The sequence below is a fragment of the Stegostoma tigrinum genome, chromosome 19 (assembly GCF_030684315.1).
Source record: "Stegostoma tigrinum isolate sSteTig4 chromosome 19, sSteTig4.hap1, whole genome shotgun sequence".
Taxonomy (NCBI): Eukaryota; Metazoa; Chordata; class Chondrichthyes; order Orectolobiformes; family Stegostomatidae; genus Stegostoma; species Stegostoma tigrinum.
In genome coordinates, this window is record NC_081372.1 from 238,214 (window position 1) to 250,947 (window position 12,734).

The 12,734-nt window shown below is 44.6% G+C and overlaps 1 protein-coding gene across 1 annotated transcript in view; it reads right to left on the reverse strand.

Annotated features, from left to right (window-relative positions):
- Window positions 1–12,734, reverse strand: part of fer1l4 (fer-1 like family member 4) — a 253,912-nt gene that overhangs the window by 12,870 nt on the left and 228,308 nt on the right. The window contains exon 42 of the mRNA XM_059652665.1: window positions 3,092–3,333. Within this exon, the coding sequence (XP_059508648.1) occupies window positions 3,092–3,333 (242 nt within the window). The remainder of the gene's footprint in view (window positions 1–3,091; window positions 3,334–12,734) is intronic.

Consider the following 12,734-nt stretch of genomic DNA (forward strand, 5'->3'; position numbering starts at 1 on the left):
AAGAAGGAATAAATGGGTCATTTTCCTAACGGCAGGCAGTGGGGTACCACAGGGATCAGTGTTTAGACCACAGTTATTCACAATTGATATTAATAATTTAGATGAAGAAACTACATGTCATTGTTCCAAGTTTGCAGATGATGCAAAAATGTGTGGGAGTGGGGGTTATGCTATGAGGACAATGCAGAGAAGGTTCAGTGTGATTTGGACAAGTTAAATGGGTAAATACATGGCAGATACGGTATAAATGTGAGATTATCCACTTTGGTAATGAAACTAGACAGGCAGATTAGTATTTGAATGAAAGGGGGAAGTGCAATTAGAACTGAGTGTTCTTGTACACCAGTCACTTTAAGTGAGCATTGCAGGTCCAGCAGCTGGTGAAGAAGGCAATTGATGTGTTGGCCTTCATTTGTTAGAGGATTTGGGTACAGGAGCAGGGGTGTGTTGCTGCAATTGTACAGGGCCTTGGTGAGATCACACCAGGAGTATTGTGTGTAATTTTGGTCTCCTTATCTGAGAAAAGGTGTTCACACTATAGAGGCAGTATAGTGAAGCTTTACCAGATGGAATCCTAGGGACAGCAGGACTAATGTACAGAGAGAGACTTGATCGCTTGGACTGTATTCACTTAATTTTAGAAGAATGGAGGTGGAAATTCTCTTAAAAACCTATAAATTTAAGAGTTAGAGGGTAGATGCAGGAAGGACGTTCTCAATGACTGGGGAGTTCTGAACTATGGGTCACAGTCTAAATATTCAGGGTAAGACTTTTTTAAAAATTCATTTATGGGATGTGGGCATCGCTAGCTGGCCAGCATTTATTGCCCGTCCCTAGTTGACCTTGAGAAGGTGGTGGTCAGCGGTCTTCTTGATCTGCTGCAGTCCTCCTGCTGTAGCCCACAATGCTATTAGGGATGGAATTCCAGGATTTTGACCCAGTGACAGTGAAGAAACAGCGATATTCTTGGAGGGGAACTTGGAGGTGATGATGTTCTCATGTATCTGCTGCCTTTGTCTTTCTAACTGGATGTGGTAGTGGGTTTGGAAGGTGCTGTCTGAGGACCTTTGGTGAATTTCTGCAGTGCATCTTGTAGATAGTACACACTGCTGCTATTGAGCGTCGGTGGTGGAGGGAGTGGGTGTTTGTGGATGTGGAGCCAATCAAGTGGGCTGCTTTGTCCTGGATGGTGTCAAGATTCTTGAGTGTTGTTGGAGCTGCACTTGTTCAGACAACAGGGGAGTGTGTTGTTTGGTGTGTAAGTAGTCCTGTTTTGTGGCATCACCAGGTTGATACCTCATCTTCAGGTCAGCCTGGTGCTACTCCTGGCATGCCCTGCTGCACTCTCCATTGAACCAGGGTTGATCCCCTAGTTTGATGGTAATAGTTGGTTGGGGGTAATCCAGGCCACGAGGTTACAGATTGTGCTAGAATACAATTCTGCTGTTGTTGATGGCCCACTGCACCACATGGATGCCCAGTCCCGAGTTGCTAGATCTGTGTGAAGTCTGTCCCATTTAGCACGGTGATAGTGCCACACAGCACAATGGAGGTTGTTCTCAATGTAAAGGTGGGACTTTGACTCCACAAGGACTGTGCAATGGTCACTCTTACCGCTACTGTCATGGACAGATCCATCTGCAGCTGGCAGATTGGTGAGGATGAGGTCCAAGTATGTTTTCCCATCTTGTTGGTTCCCTCATCACCTGCCGCAGACTCAGTCTAGTAGCTATGTCCTTTAGGACACAGCCAGCTCAATCATAGTGCTGCTGCCAAGCCACTGTTGGTGGTGGACATTGAAATCCCCCACCCAGAGGACATTCTGTGCCCTTGCCATCCTCAGTGCTTCCTCTAGGTGTTGTTCAACATGAAAGACAGACTGATTCATCAGCTGAGGGAGGACGGTACGTGAAATCAGCAGGAGGTTTCCTTGTTCATGTTTAAGCTGAAGCCATGAGACTTCATGGGGTCCAGAGTCAATGTTGAGGACTCCCAGAGTAACACTCTCCAACTGTATATCACTCTGCTGCCACCTCTGCTGGGTCTGTCCTGCTGATGGAACAGGTCATATTGTCTGTAAGGTATGATTCTGTGACCATGACTTGTTGGGCTGTTGTTTGACTAGTCTGTGACACAGCTCTCCCAATTTTTACAGTAATTCCCAGAAGTTAGTGAGGAGGACTGTGCAGGGTCATTAGGACAGTTTCTGCCGTTGTCTTTTCCAATGCCTAGGTTGATGCCAAGTGATCCGTCTGGTTTCCTTTCTTTGAGATTTTTTAGCAATTGGTACAACTGAATAGTTTGCTAGGCCATTTCAGAGGGCAACTGAGAGTCAACCACATCGCTGTGGGTGTGGAGTTACATGTAGGCCAGATACGTTAAGTTTGGCAGATTTTCCTTCCCTGAACAACATCAGTGAACCAGCAGGATTTTTCCAACAATCAACAATGATTTTGTCATCAGTAGATTCTCAATTACAGATTTTTAAAAATGGAATTCAAATTCCACCATCTGTCATGCTGGGATTCGAACTCAGGCCCTCGCAACATCCATTTCTGAAGAAGGGTCTAGACCCGAAACGTCAGCTTTTCTGCTCTCTGCTGCTGCTTGGCCTGTCATGTTCATCCAACTCTATACCTTGTTGTCTCAGATTCTCCAGCATCGACAGTTCCTATAACACCTTACGACATTCGTTAAGTTTCTGAATTAATAGTCTAGAGATAATACTTAGGACTGAGATGAGGAGAAATGTCTTCACCCAGACAGTGGTAACCCTGTGAAATTCTCTGCCACAGGAAGTTGCTGAGACCAAATCACTGTATGTTTTTAAGAAGTGCTAAAGGAATCAAAGGATATGGAGAAAGTGCTATTCAGGTGTATGATCATCCATTATCATATTGATTGGCAGTGTAGACTCAAAAAACCAAATTGCCTATTCTGTTCCTAGTTTCTATGTTTGTATGTTTCTAACCCTGATAGTGTCTTATGAAATCTCTTCTATCCCCTCACCATGATTTTGACTTACTTGAAAAAGGAACAAGGAAGGAGTTTTTGAAAAATGTCTGGAAGCAAACAGATTTGAAATACTTACCAAGAAAGTCATTCGCAGAAATCAAGTCATAATCCCAAAGCTGGAGCATGAGAACAGCAGGCTGTCGAAACTCAGACTCCTCCAAAGAAAAGATTGACTCTTTCTTCTTATAAACAATCTCCTTCTCTGTTGGCAAGTAGTCAAAACGGAAGACAAATCGCCAGTTGAAATTTCCTTCTCCAGTCAGAGAATTAAAGTGTACATCAGTCTCTTGTTTATCATCTTCCAAACCCTTTAGCCATCTGTGAAATTAAACAGAAACAGTTTCAATGCTAATTTTAGCATTGCAATTTTAGCCTCATGTCCCTAATGTATGTTTTGCATGGTGTATACGATGGAACCTGGTCCTTACTCTGCTTCCTATTTATCATCACATTATTGTACAAAACGTGGAGGAATGGAATTGTAGGAGACATAGCAGTTTGGATCGGAAATTGGCTTGCTGAAAGAAGACAGAGGGTGGTAGTTGATGGGAAATGTTCATCCCGGAGACCAGTTACTAGTGGTGTACCGCAAGGGTCGGTGTTGGGTCCACTGCCGTTTGTCATTTTCATAAATGACCTGGATGAGGGCGTAGAAGAATGGGTTAGTAAATTTGCAGACGACACTAAGGTAGGTGGAGTTGTGGATAGTGATGAAGGATGCTGTAGGTTACAGAGAGACATAGATAAGCTGCAGAGCTGGGCTGAGAGGTGGCAAATGGAGTTTAATGCAGACAAGTGTGAGGTGATGCACTTTGGTAGGAGTAACCAGAAGGCAAAGTACGGGACTAATGGTAAGATTCTTGGTAGTGTAGATGAGCAGAGACATCTCGGTGTCCATGTATACAGATCCTTGAAAGTTGTCACCCAGGTTGACAGGGCTGTTAAGAAGGCATATAGTGTTTTGGCTTTTATTAATAGAGGGATCGAGTTCTAGTTCCAGAACCAAGAGGTTATGGTAAAGCTGTACAAAACTCTGGTGCGGCTGCACTTGGAGTATTGTGTACAGTTCTGGTCACCGCATTATAAGAAGGATGTGGAAGCTTTGGAAAGGGTGCAGAGGAGATTTACTAGGATGTTGCCTGGTATGGAGGGAAGATCTTACGAGGAAAGGCTGAGGGACTTGAGGCTGTTTTCATTAGAGAGAAGAAGGTTGAGAGGTGACTTAATTGAAACATATAAAATAATCAGAGTGGATAGGGAGAGCCTTTTCCCTAGTTTGGTGACGGTGAGCACAAGGAGGCATAGCTTTAAATTGAGGGGTGAAAGATATAGGACAGATATCAGAGGTAGTTTCTTTACTCGGAGAGTAGTAAAGGAATGGAACGCTTAGCCTGCAACGGTAGTAGATTCGCCAACTTTAGGTACATTTAAGTCGTCATTGGACAAGCATATGGACGTACATGGAATAGTGTAGGTTAGATGGGCTTGAGATCGGTATGACAGGTCGGCACAACATCGAGGGCCGAAGGGCCTGTAATGTGCTGTAATGTTCTATGTTGTATCACCATCTAGTTCCTATTTTCATGTGTTTGTATAAGTACTGGGTGAGAAAAGAGTAGGATTCTGCTGTGAACTTTGGTGACAGGCACTTCACAGGATGTGGAGCAGTGATAGATAAAAACCAATTGTAAAAGTTTCTATGGGTATGTAGGATTTGTAAAAATAAAAAATAAAATAAAAATCAAACAGATTAATTAAATATAGGGAAGGAGATATAATGAGAAAAGTGGAAATGTTTGAAATGTTAACCATTACTTTTTCATTCATGGGATGTGGACATCACTGACTGGGTCGGCATTTATAGCCTATCCCTAATTGTCCCTGAGAAGGTGTTGGTGACCTTCGTGTAGTTCATGGGGGTGTAGGTATACACACAGATCAATTTGTATCCAGGCCAGCTACTGAGCCAGAAACCAAGATGGTTTGGGGTGGCACGGTGGCTCAGTGGTTTGCAATGCTGCCTCACAGCACCAGGGACCCAGGTTCATTTCCAGCCTCGGGCGACTGTCTGTGTGGAGTTTGCACATTCTCCCCGTGTCTGCGTGGGTTTCCTCCGGGTGCTCCGGTTTCCTCCCACAGTCGAAGGATGTGCAGGGTAGGTGGATTGGCCATGTTAAATTGTCCATAGTGTTCAGGGGTGTGTAGGTTAGGTGGGTTGTAGGGGGATGTCTGAGGTTCACTGTGGACTTGTTGTGTTGAAGGGCTTGTTTCCACACTGCAGGGATTCTATGATTTTATGAAGACACTAATCTTTACAGATTTTAACTATTCAGCCTTCGGTATTGTGGTCAGTTGGCCAGCAGCAGAAATAGCAACGGGACTGGTTAACAGCTACAGTTTAGCATGCTGGTAATTTTGGACAAATTATTTTAAACTCTGACCCAGGGTGTATGCTGTGACCAGCAGTTTCCTGTTTTGACCAAATGAGGGAGGTTATATGGAGAGCCAAAACTACTCCAACGCTGAATAGGGAGGCATTGCATGTCAGGACCACATCTTGTTTGGGATCATAGTGTGCCAACACCTCAAACGATGATAGCTGCTTCTTTACTCCCCTAAAGGATACACCTTGGCCATAAGACTATATCCAAGGTTGCACTTTTCTCAATAGCAGATGGAAGGGATTATGTATGAATTTTCCATAATAATTCACCAACCTAAGGAAAGAGCTTAGCTCTAGTATAGATATGGAAGCCAGAGCACCTCTGATTGCCCCCACATTATCATCCAATGGGTGTAACCTGGTCCTGTCAACTCTGTAGCTCAATCAGTTCACTTGGGGTGCCTGGAACACACATTTTTCCCTCCTAAAGTGAGCACCCAATAAGGAGAAATGTTTTGACACTATGTCCAAGTACTCTCAATGCTCGTTATCAGTCTTCCTGATTATTAGCACATCATTAAGATAAATGGCGATCTGGAGTGGACCTTGTAAAATGTTCTCCAACCTCTGCTGGAAAGTGGCACAGGCCGATAGCATATGCTTATCAGACATTGGCTGATGCCTAATGAAGATATGCCCAGAAGGAAAGGGAAAATTTGGTGGTAATGTTTGGTGTGAGAAAATCCCACCATTATCTTTACAGACAAAAATGTGTAATACTAACAGACCAAAAAAACGTTCTAGGGCTACTAAATGAGGATGGGGCCATGCCACTCATAGCTTCAGGTCAAATTCAGTGGTGAGCTCTTATTCCAAGCATGTCCAATTACAAATTGGAGCACAGTACAGGAGGCAAAGTGGCAAATACACCGCCAGTGGTGCCACCACCAGAACAGTCCATTCTGGTTTTAAAGTTTCTGGACACCCTTCTGGTCACCACTGGCAGCATCAGACTGTGGCAAAACTAAAACAGCTGGTGGCGATGGAGGAAACAAAAGGGCCATCCCAACCTGAACTGAAACCTTTCTGGACCTGGCAAGACCGGATCACCATACAGTTGGCATATTATGTGGAGCAAGAGTGAGTTTCCTGAGGAAACATTGCCACCATATTCTGAAATCCACTAGGATCATCCAGGAGTTTCCAAAATGAAGACGTTGCCAAGAAGTCATGCCTAATGGCCAGGATTGAATGCAGACAGTCACGTTAGTGGGGCAATGCCCAGAGTGCCAACAATGACAAAGGTTGCTGCCCGCAACTCCCAACATTCATGGGAATGGTTAGGTAAACCCTGGACTCTATTAAACATTGACTTTGCTGGTCTTTCCATGGGCAATACTTCTGGTCATTGTGGACATCCATTCAAAGTAGTTGGATGTGCATAGAGTGCATCTGTCAAAGATGGAGACAATGACTGAAAAGCTACGACCATCTTTTCCAATGCCTGGAGTCCTGGAAGTGTTGGTTACAGGCAACAGGCTGTCATTTACCAGCAGGGAGTGTGACTATTTTCTAAAGTTGAATAGCATTCAAGGACAGTTCCCTACCATCCGTTGTCCAGTGGTTTAGCAGAAAGAGCAGTCTAATCTTTGAAAACAGGATTAAAGAAACAGCTTCACTCAACACCAAACTGTTTCAGTTCCTGTTTGATTATAGGGCCACTCCTCATGCAAGTACAGGGACAGCTCCAGCAGAGTTGCTGATGGAAAGAAGACTCTTCACCAGGTTAAATCTGATCTTGCCAGATGTGGGGGAGTGAGTAAAGTGGCATCAGGCATGCTAATGCCATACACAAGACTCCTCAAAGTGAGAGAGGCAGTTTACTTCAGGGGACAAAGTTTGGTGTTGGAAGAACAGGAATGGACCTGCGTGGGTAAGAGGCACGGTCAATTGAAAGTCAGGTCCTAGGATGCCCAAAGTTAGGGTAGGAGAGGCAGTCCTGAACAACCACGTGGACCACATGAAAGCTGCAACATTGCAAATGGGGCAGGAGCAAAATGTACCTGGCCCCTCAGAACATTCGGCAAGGCTGTCAGAACCTGGTGGGTTCTCCCTCTCCACCCGGCACAACAGATGTCACACCTCAACACCATTATCATCTGAAGAAGAAGATGAATCTCAGCCAACACACTCTGGGCATAGGAGGCAGTTTAAGGCCCCATACAGGCCACCAGTATCCAAGGCAGAGTCAGGAGCAACAGGGTCTTGTGCAAATACCCCCCCAAGGAAAAGCTACAGGAGAAGGAATGGGCCTAAGGATTTAAGCAGGGAGGGATGTAGAGATTGGAATGAGGTCAGCCAGGTGGATCTCATAGAATATGAGCTCCCTGATTGGGGCTGTGCCAATTGGACCTAGTTCAATCAAGGAGTCCTGTCCAACAGATATAAACAGAATGTCACCATGGTGGGGTGGAGTGCTTTATTTCCTTCTTCCTTCACATAAGCATTTTGCTTGTTAATGGTTCTCTGGCTCACATGAGTGCTTTCCTGGTGATGGAAAATATGAAATAGTGTTTGCACATTGGTGTCATTTTACTGAGTCACTGCACATACACACACACAACACAGGCAACATGGGGAAAATATAAGCACTACTACTGTACAGTAGTAGTGTGGGGTGGGGGAGAAGCAGGAGATTCAGAAGGTCTTCTCATTCTAAAAAGAAAAAGAAAAAGAAAAAATGGCAGAGTATTGGGGTTTCTATTCAGACTAGGAGCCAGCTCTGAGCTGGCTGGGTCAGTGAGATGTACTGTGCACATGTAAATAAAGGGTGATTTGGTGGTGATATACCGGCCTTGGGGGAATTATTTCATCCACAACCACCCTCTGTCTTCTATGGTCAAGCCAATTTTGTATCCAACTTCCTAACTCAGTGTGCAGGCCTTGTGACTTAAATCTGGACCAGCCTACCATGAGAGATCTTGTCAAATGCTTTAGTAAAGCCCATAAAGACAACATCCACTGGCCTACCCTCTTCAATCACTTCATGAAAAAAAAACTCAAAACAAGTTTGTGAGACAAGATCTCCCCCACATATCTCTCCCACCCTAATGATGCCTAATAAGTCAATTCTTCTCCAAATGTGTGTAAATCTTGTCTCTAAGAATCTTCTCCAATAATTTCCCTACCACTGATGTAAGGCCCGCTGACCTATAAATTTCCTAGATTAAAATTGTTGCCCATCTTAAACGAAGGAATGACATCAGCTATTCTCCAGTCTTCTGCGACCTACCTCTATTGCAGGCCCCAGCAATCTTCAGATGCCTTTTAAATGTTGTAATTGTACCCACTTTCACCACCTCCTCTGGCATCTCATTCCAACCACATCCCACCCTCTGTATGAAAAGGTTTCCCCTTGGGTCCCTTTTAAATCTTTCTCCTAGAACATAGAACATTACAGCACAGTACAGGCCGTTCGGCCCTCGATGTTGTGCCAACCTGTCATGCCGATCTCAAGCCCATCTAACCTACACTATTCCATGTATATCCATATGCTTGTCCAATGACAACTTAAATGTACCTAAAGTTGGCGAATCTACTACCGTTGCAGGCAAAGCATTCCATTCCCTTACTACTCTCTGAGTAAAGAAACTACCTCTGACATCTGTCCTATATCTTTCACCCCTCAATTTAAAGCTACGCCCCCTCGTGCTCACTGTCACCATCCTAGGAAAAAGGCTCTCCCTATCCACCCGATCTAACCCTCTGATTATTTTATATGTTTCAATTAAGTCACCTCTCAACCTTCTTCTCTCTAATGAAAACAGCCTCAAGTCCCTCAGCCTTTCCTCGTAAGACCTTCCCTCCATACCAGGCAACATCCTAGTAAATCTCCTCTGCACCCTTTCCAAAGCTTCCACATCCTTCTTATAATGCGGTGACCAGAACTGTACACAATACTCCAAGTGCGGCCGCACCAGAGTTTTGTACAGCTTCACCATAACCTCTTGGTTCTGGAACTTGATCCCTCTATTAATAAAAGCCAAAACACTATATGCCTTCTTAACAGCCCTGTCAACCTGGGTGGCAACTTTCAAGGATCTGTGTACATGGACACCGAGATCTCTCTGCTCATCTACACTACCAAGAATCTTACCATTAGCCCCGTACTTTGCCTTCTGGTTACTCCTACCAAAGTGCATCACCTCGCACTTGTCTGCATTAAACTCCATTTGCCACATCTCAGCCCAGCTCTGCAGCTTATCAATGTCTCTCTGCAACCTACAGCATCCTTCGTCACTATCCACAACTCCACCGACCTTAGCATCGTCTGCAAATTTACTAACCCATCCTTCTACGCCCTCATCCAGGTCATTTATAAAAATGACAAACAGCAGTGGACCCAACACTGACCCTTGCGGTACACCACTAGTAACTGGTCTCCAGGATAAACATTTCCCATCAACTACCACCCTCTGTCTTCTTTCAGCAAGCCAATTTCCGATCCAAACTGCTATATCTCTCACAATTCCAATCCTCCACATTTTGTATAATAGCCTACTGTGGGGAACCTTATCGAACGCCTTTCTGAAATCCATATACACCACATCAACCAGTTTACTCTTATCTACCTGTTTGGTCACCTTCTCAAAGAACTCAATAAGGTTTGTGAGGCACGACCTTCCCTTCACAAAACCGTGCTGACTATCCCTAATCAATTTATTCTTTTCTAGATGATTATAAATCCTGTCCCTTATAACCTTTTCCAACACTTTACCAACAAGTGATGTACGGCTCACTGGTCTATAATTACCAGGGTTGTCTCTACTCCCCTTCTTGAACAGGGGAACCACATTTGCTATCCTCCAGTCGTCTGGCACTATTCCTGTAGACAAAGATGAGTTAAAGATCAATGCCAAAGGCTCGGCAATCTCCTCCCTGGCTTCCCAGAGGATCCTAGGATAAATGCCATCCGGCCCAGGGGACTTATCTATCTTCACCCTCCGTAGGATTTCTAATACCTCTTCCTTGTGAACCTCAATCCCACCTAGTCTAGTAGCCTGTATCTCAGTATTTTCCTCGACAACATTGTTGTTTTCTCGAGTAAATACTGTTGAAAAATATTCATTTAGCGCTTCCCCTATCTCCTCTGACTCCAAACACAACTTACCACTACTATCCTTGATTGGTCCTAATCTTACTTTCGTCATTCTTTTATTCCTTAAATACCTATAGAAAGCCTTAGGGTTTACCCTGATCCTATCCACCAACAACTTCTCATGTCTCCTCCTGGCTCTTCTGAGCTCTCTCTTTAGGTCTTTCCTGGCTACCTCGTAGCCCTCAAGCGCCCTAACTGAGCCTTCACATCTCATCCTAACATAAGCCTTCTTCTTCCTCTTGACCAGAGATTCCACCTCCTTCATAAACCACGGCTCCCGCGCTCTGCAGCTTCCTCCCTGCCTGACAGGTGCATACTTATCTAGGACGCACAGGAGCTTTTCCTTGAATAAGCTCCACATTTCTAATGTGCCCAACCCCTGCAGTTTCCTTCCCCATCCTATGCTCCCTAAATCTTTCCTAATCTCATCGTAATTGCCTTTCCCCCAGCTATAACTCTTGCCCAGTGGTACACACCTATCCCTTTCCATCACTAAAGTAGACATAACAGAATTGTGATCGCTATCGCCAAAGTGCTCACCTACTTCCAAATCTAACACCTGGCCGGGCTCATTACCCAGTATCAAATCTAATGTGGCTTCGCCCCTTGTTGGCCTATCTACATACTGTGCCAGGAAGCCCTCCTGCATGCTCTGGACAAAAACTGACCCATCTATAGTACTCGATCTATAGTGTTCCCAGTCAATATTTGGAAAGTTGAAGTCCCCCATGACAACTACCTTGTCTCTCTCACTCCTATCGAGAATCATCTTTGCTATCCTTTCCTCTACATCTCTGGAACTATTCGGAGGCCTATAGAAAACTCCCAACAGGGTGACCTCTCCTTTCCTGTTTCTAACCTCAGCCCATACTACCTCAGTTGACGAGTCCCCAAACATCCTTTCTGCAACTCTAATACTGTCCTTGACCAACAATGCCACACCTTCCCTCCTTTTACCATCTTCTCTGTTCTTACTGAAACATCTAAATCCCGGGACCTGCAACAACCATTCCTGTCCCTGCTCTATCCATGTCTCCGAAATGGCCACAACATCGAAGTCCCACCTTAAACTTGCTCTCTCTAGTTTTGGATTCCCCTACCCTTGGGAAAGACCTTGGCTGTTCATCCTTTCTCAGCACCTCATGATTTTATAAACCTCTACAAGGTCACCTGTCAGGCTCTGACACGCCAGTGAAAATAGCCTATTCAGTCCCTCCCTATGGGTCAAACCCTCCAACCCTGGCAACATCATAGAACATAGAACAATACAGCGCAGAACAGGCCCTTTGGCCCTCGATGTTGCGCCGACCTGTGAACTAATCTAAGCCCCTCCCCCTACACTATCCCATCATTATCCATATGTTTATCCAAGGACTGTTTAAATGCCTCTAATGTGGCTGAGTTAGCTGTAAATATTTTCTGAAGCAACCTACACCTTTCTCTCTCTGTCTGGAAAAGGTAGAAAACCCAAGAAAGTTTAAAAGAAAGAATATATTCAAAAGGAAATCTAAGTTCACCTGATCACCCATGAAAATGATGAATGGCTGTCATGGAGTAAAGAATAGCATCTCATTGTTGCAAAAATACAAAAGACTGTGAGGAAAGTATCCTTCCACCTCATGGTTGGGACCTGTGGCCTTTGAAGTATTGTTTACCCTGTCGACATTCTTTTCCTCCCATTCTATATGTGTTAAACTGTTTGTCCTTTGTCTGTGTTAATCATGTTTGAGTGTGGATATGTTTGTGGTTTAGGACGAAGATGTAGAGGTACCAGTGGTGGACTGGAGGAGTGGACATAGTCAGCAGTCTGGCTTCCACCCTAAACATATTAAAGAAGCCATCTTCTATGGACATGCTCTGCACATACACAGAATCTGCTCAGATGAGGAGGAACATGATTGACACCTGAAGGTTTTGAAGGACATCCTCATAAGCACGGGAAACAATGCTCAACTCATCGATAGCCAATTCTAACATGCCTCAGTGGAAAACCACAACAACATCCTCAGAACACGAACACAGGATACAGCCAACAGAGTACCCTTCATCATCCAGTACCTTCCCTGGAGCAGAGAGGCTACACCATGTTCTTCAAACCCTTCAACATGTCATCAATGACAATGAGCATCTCGCCAAGATCTTCCCTACGCCTCCACTTCTTGCTTTCAAACAACTGCC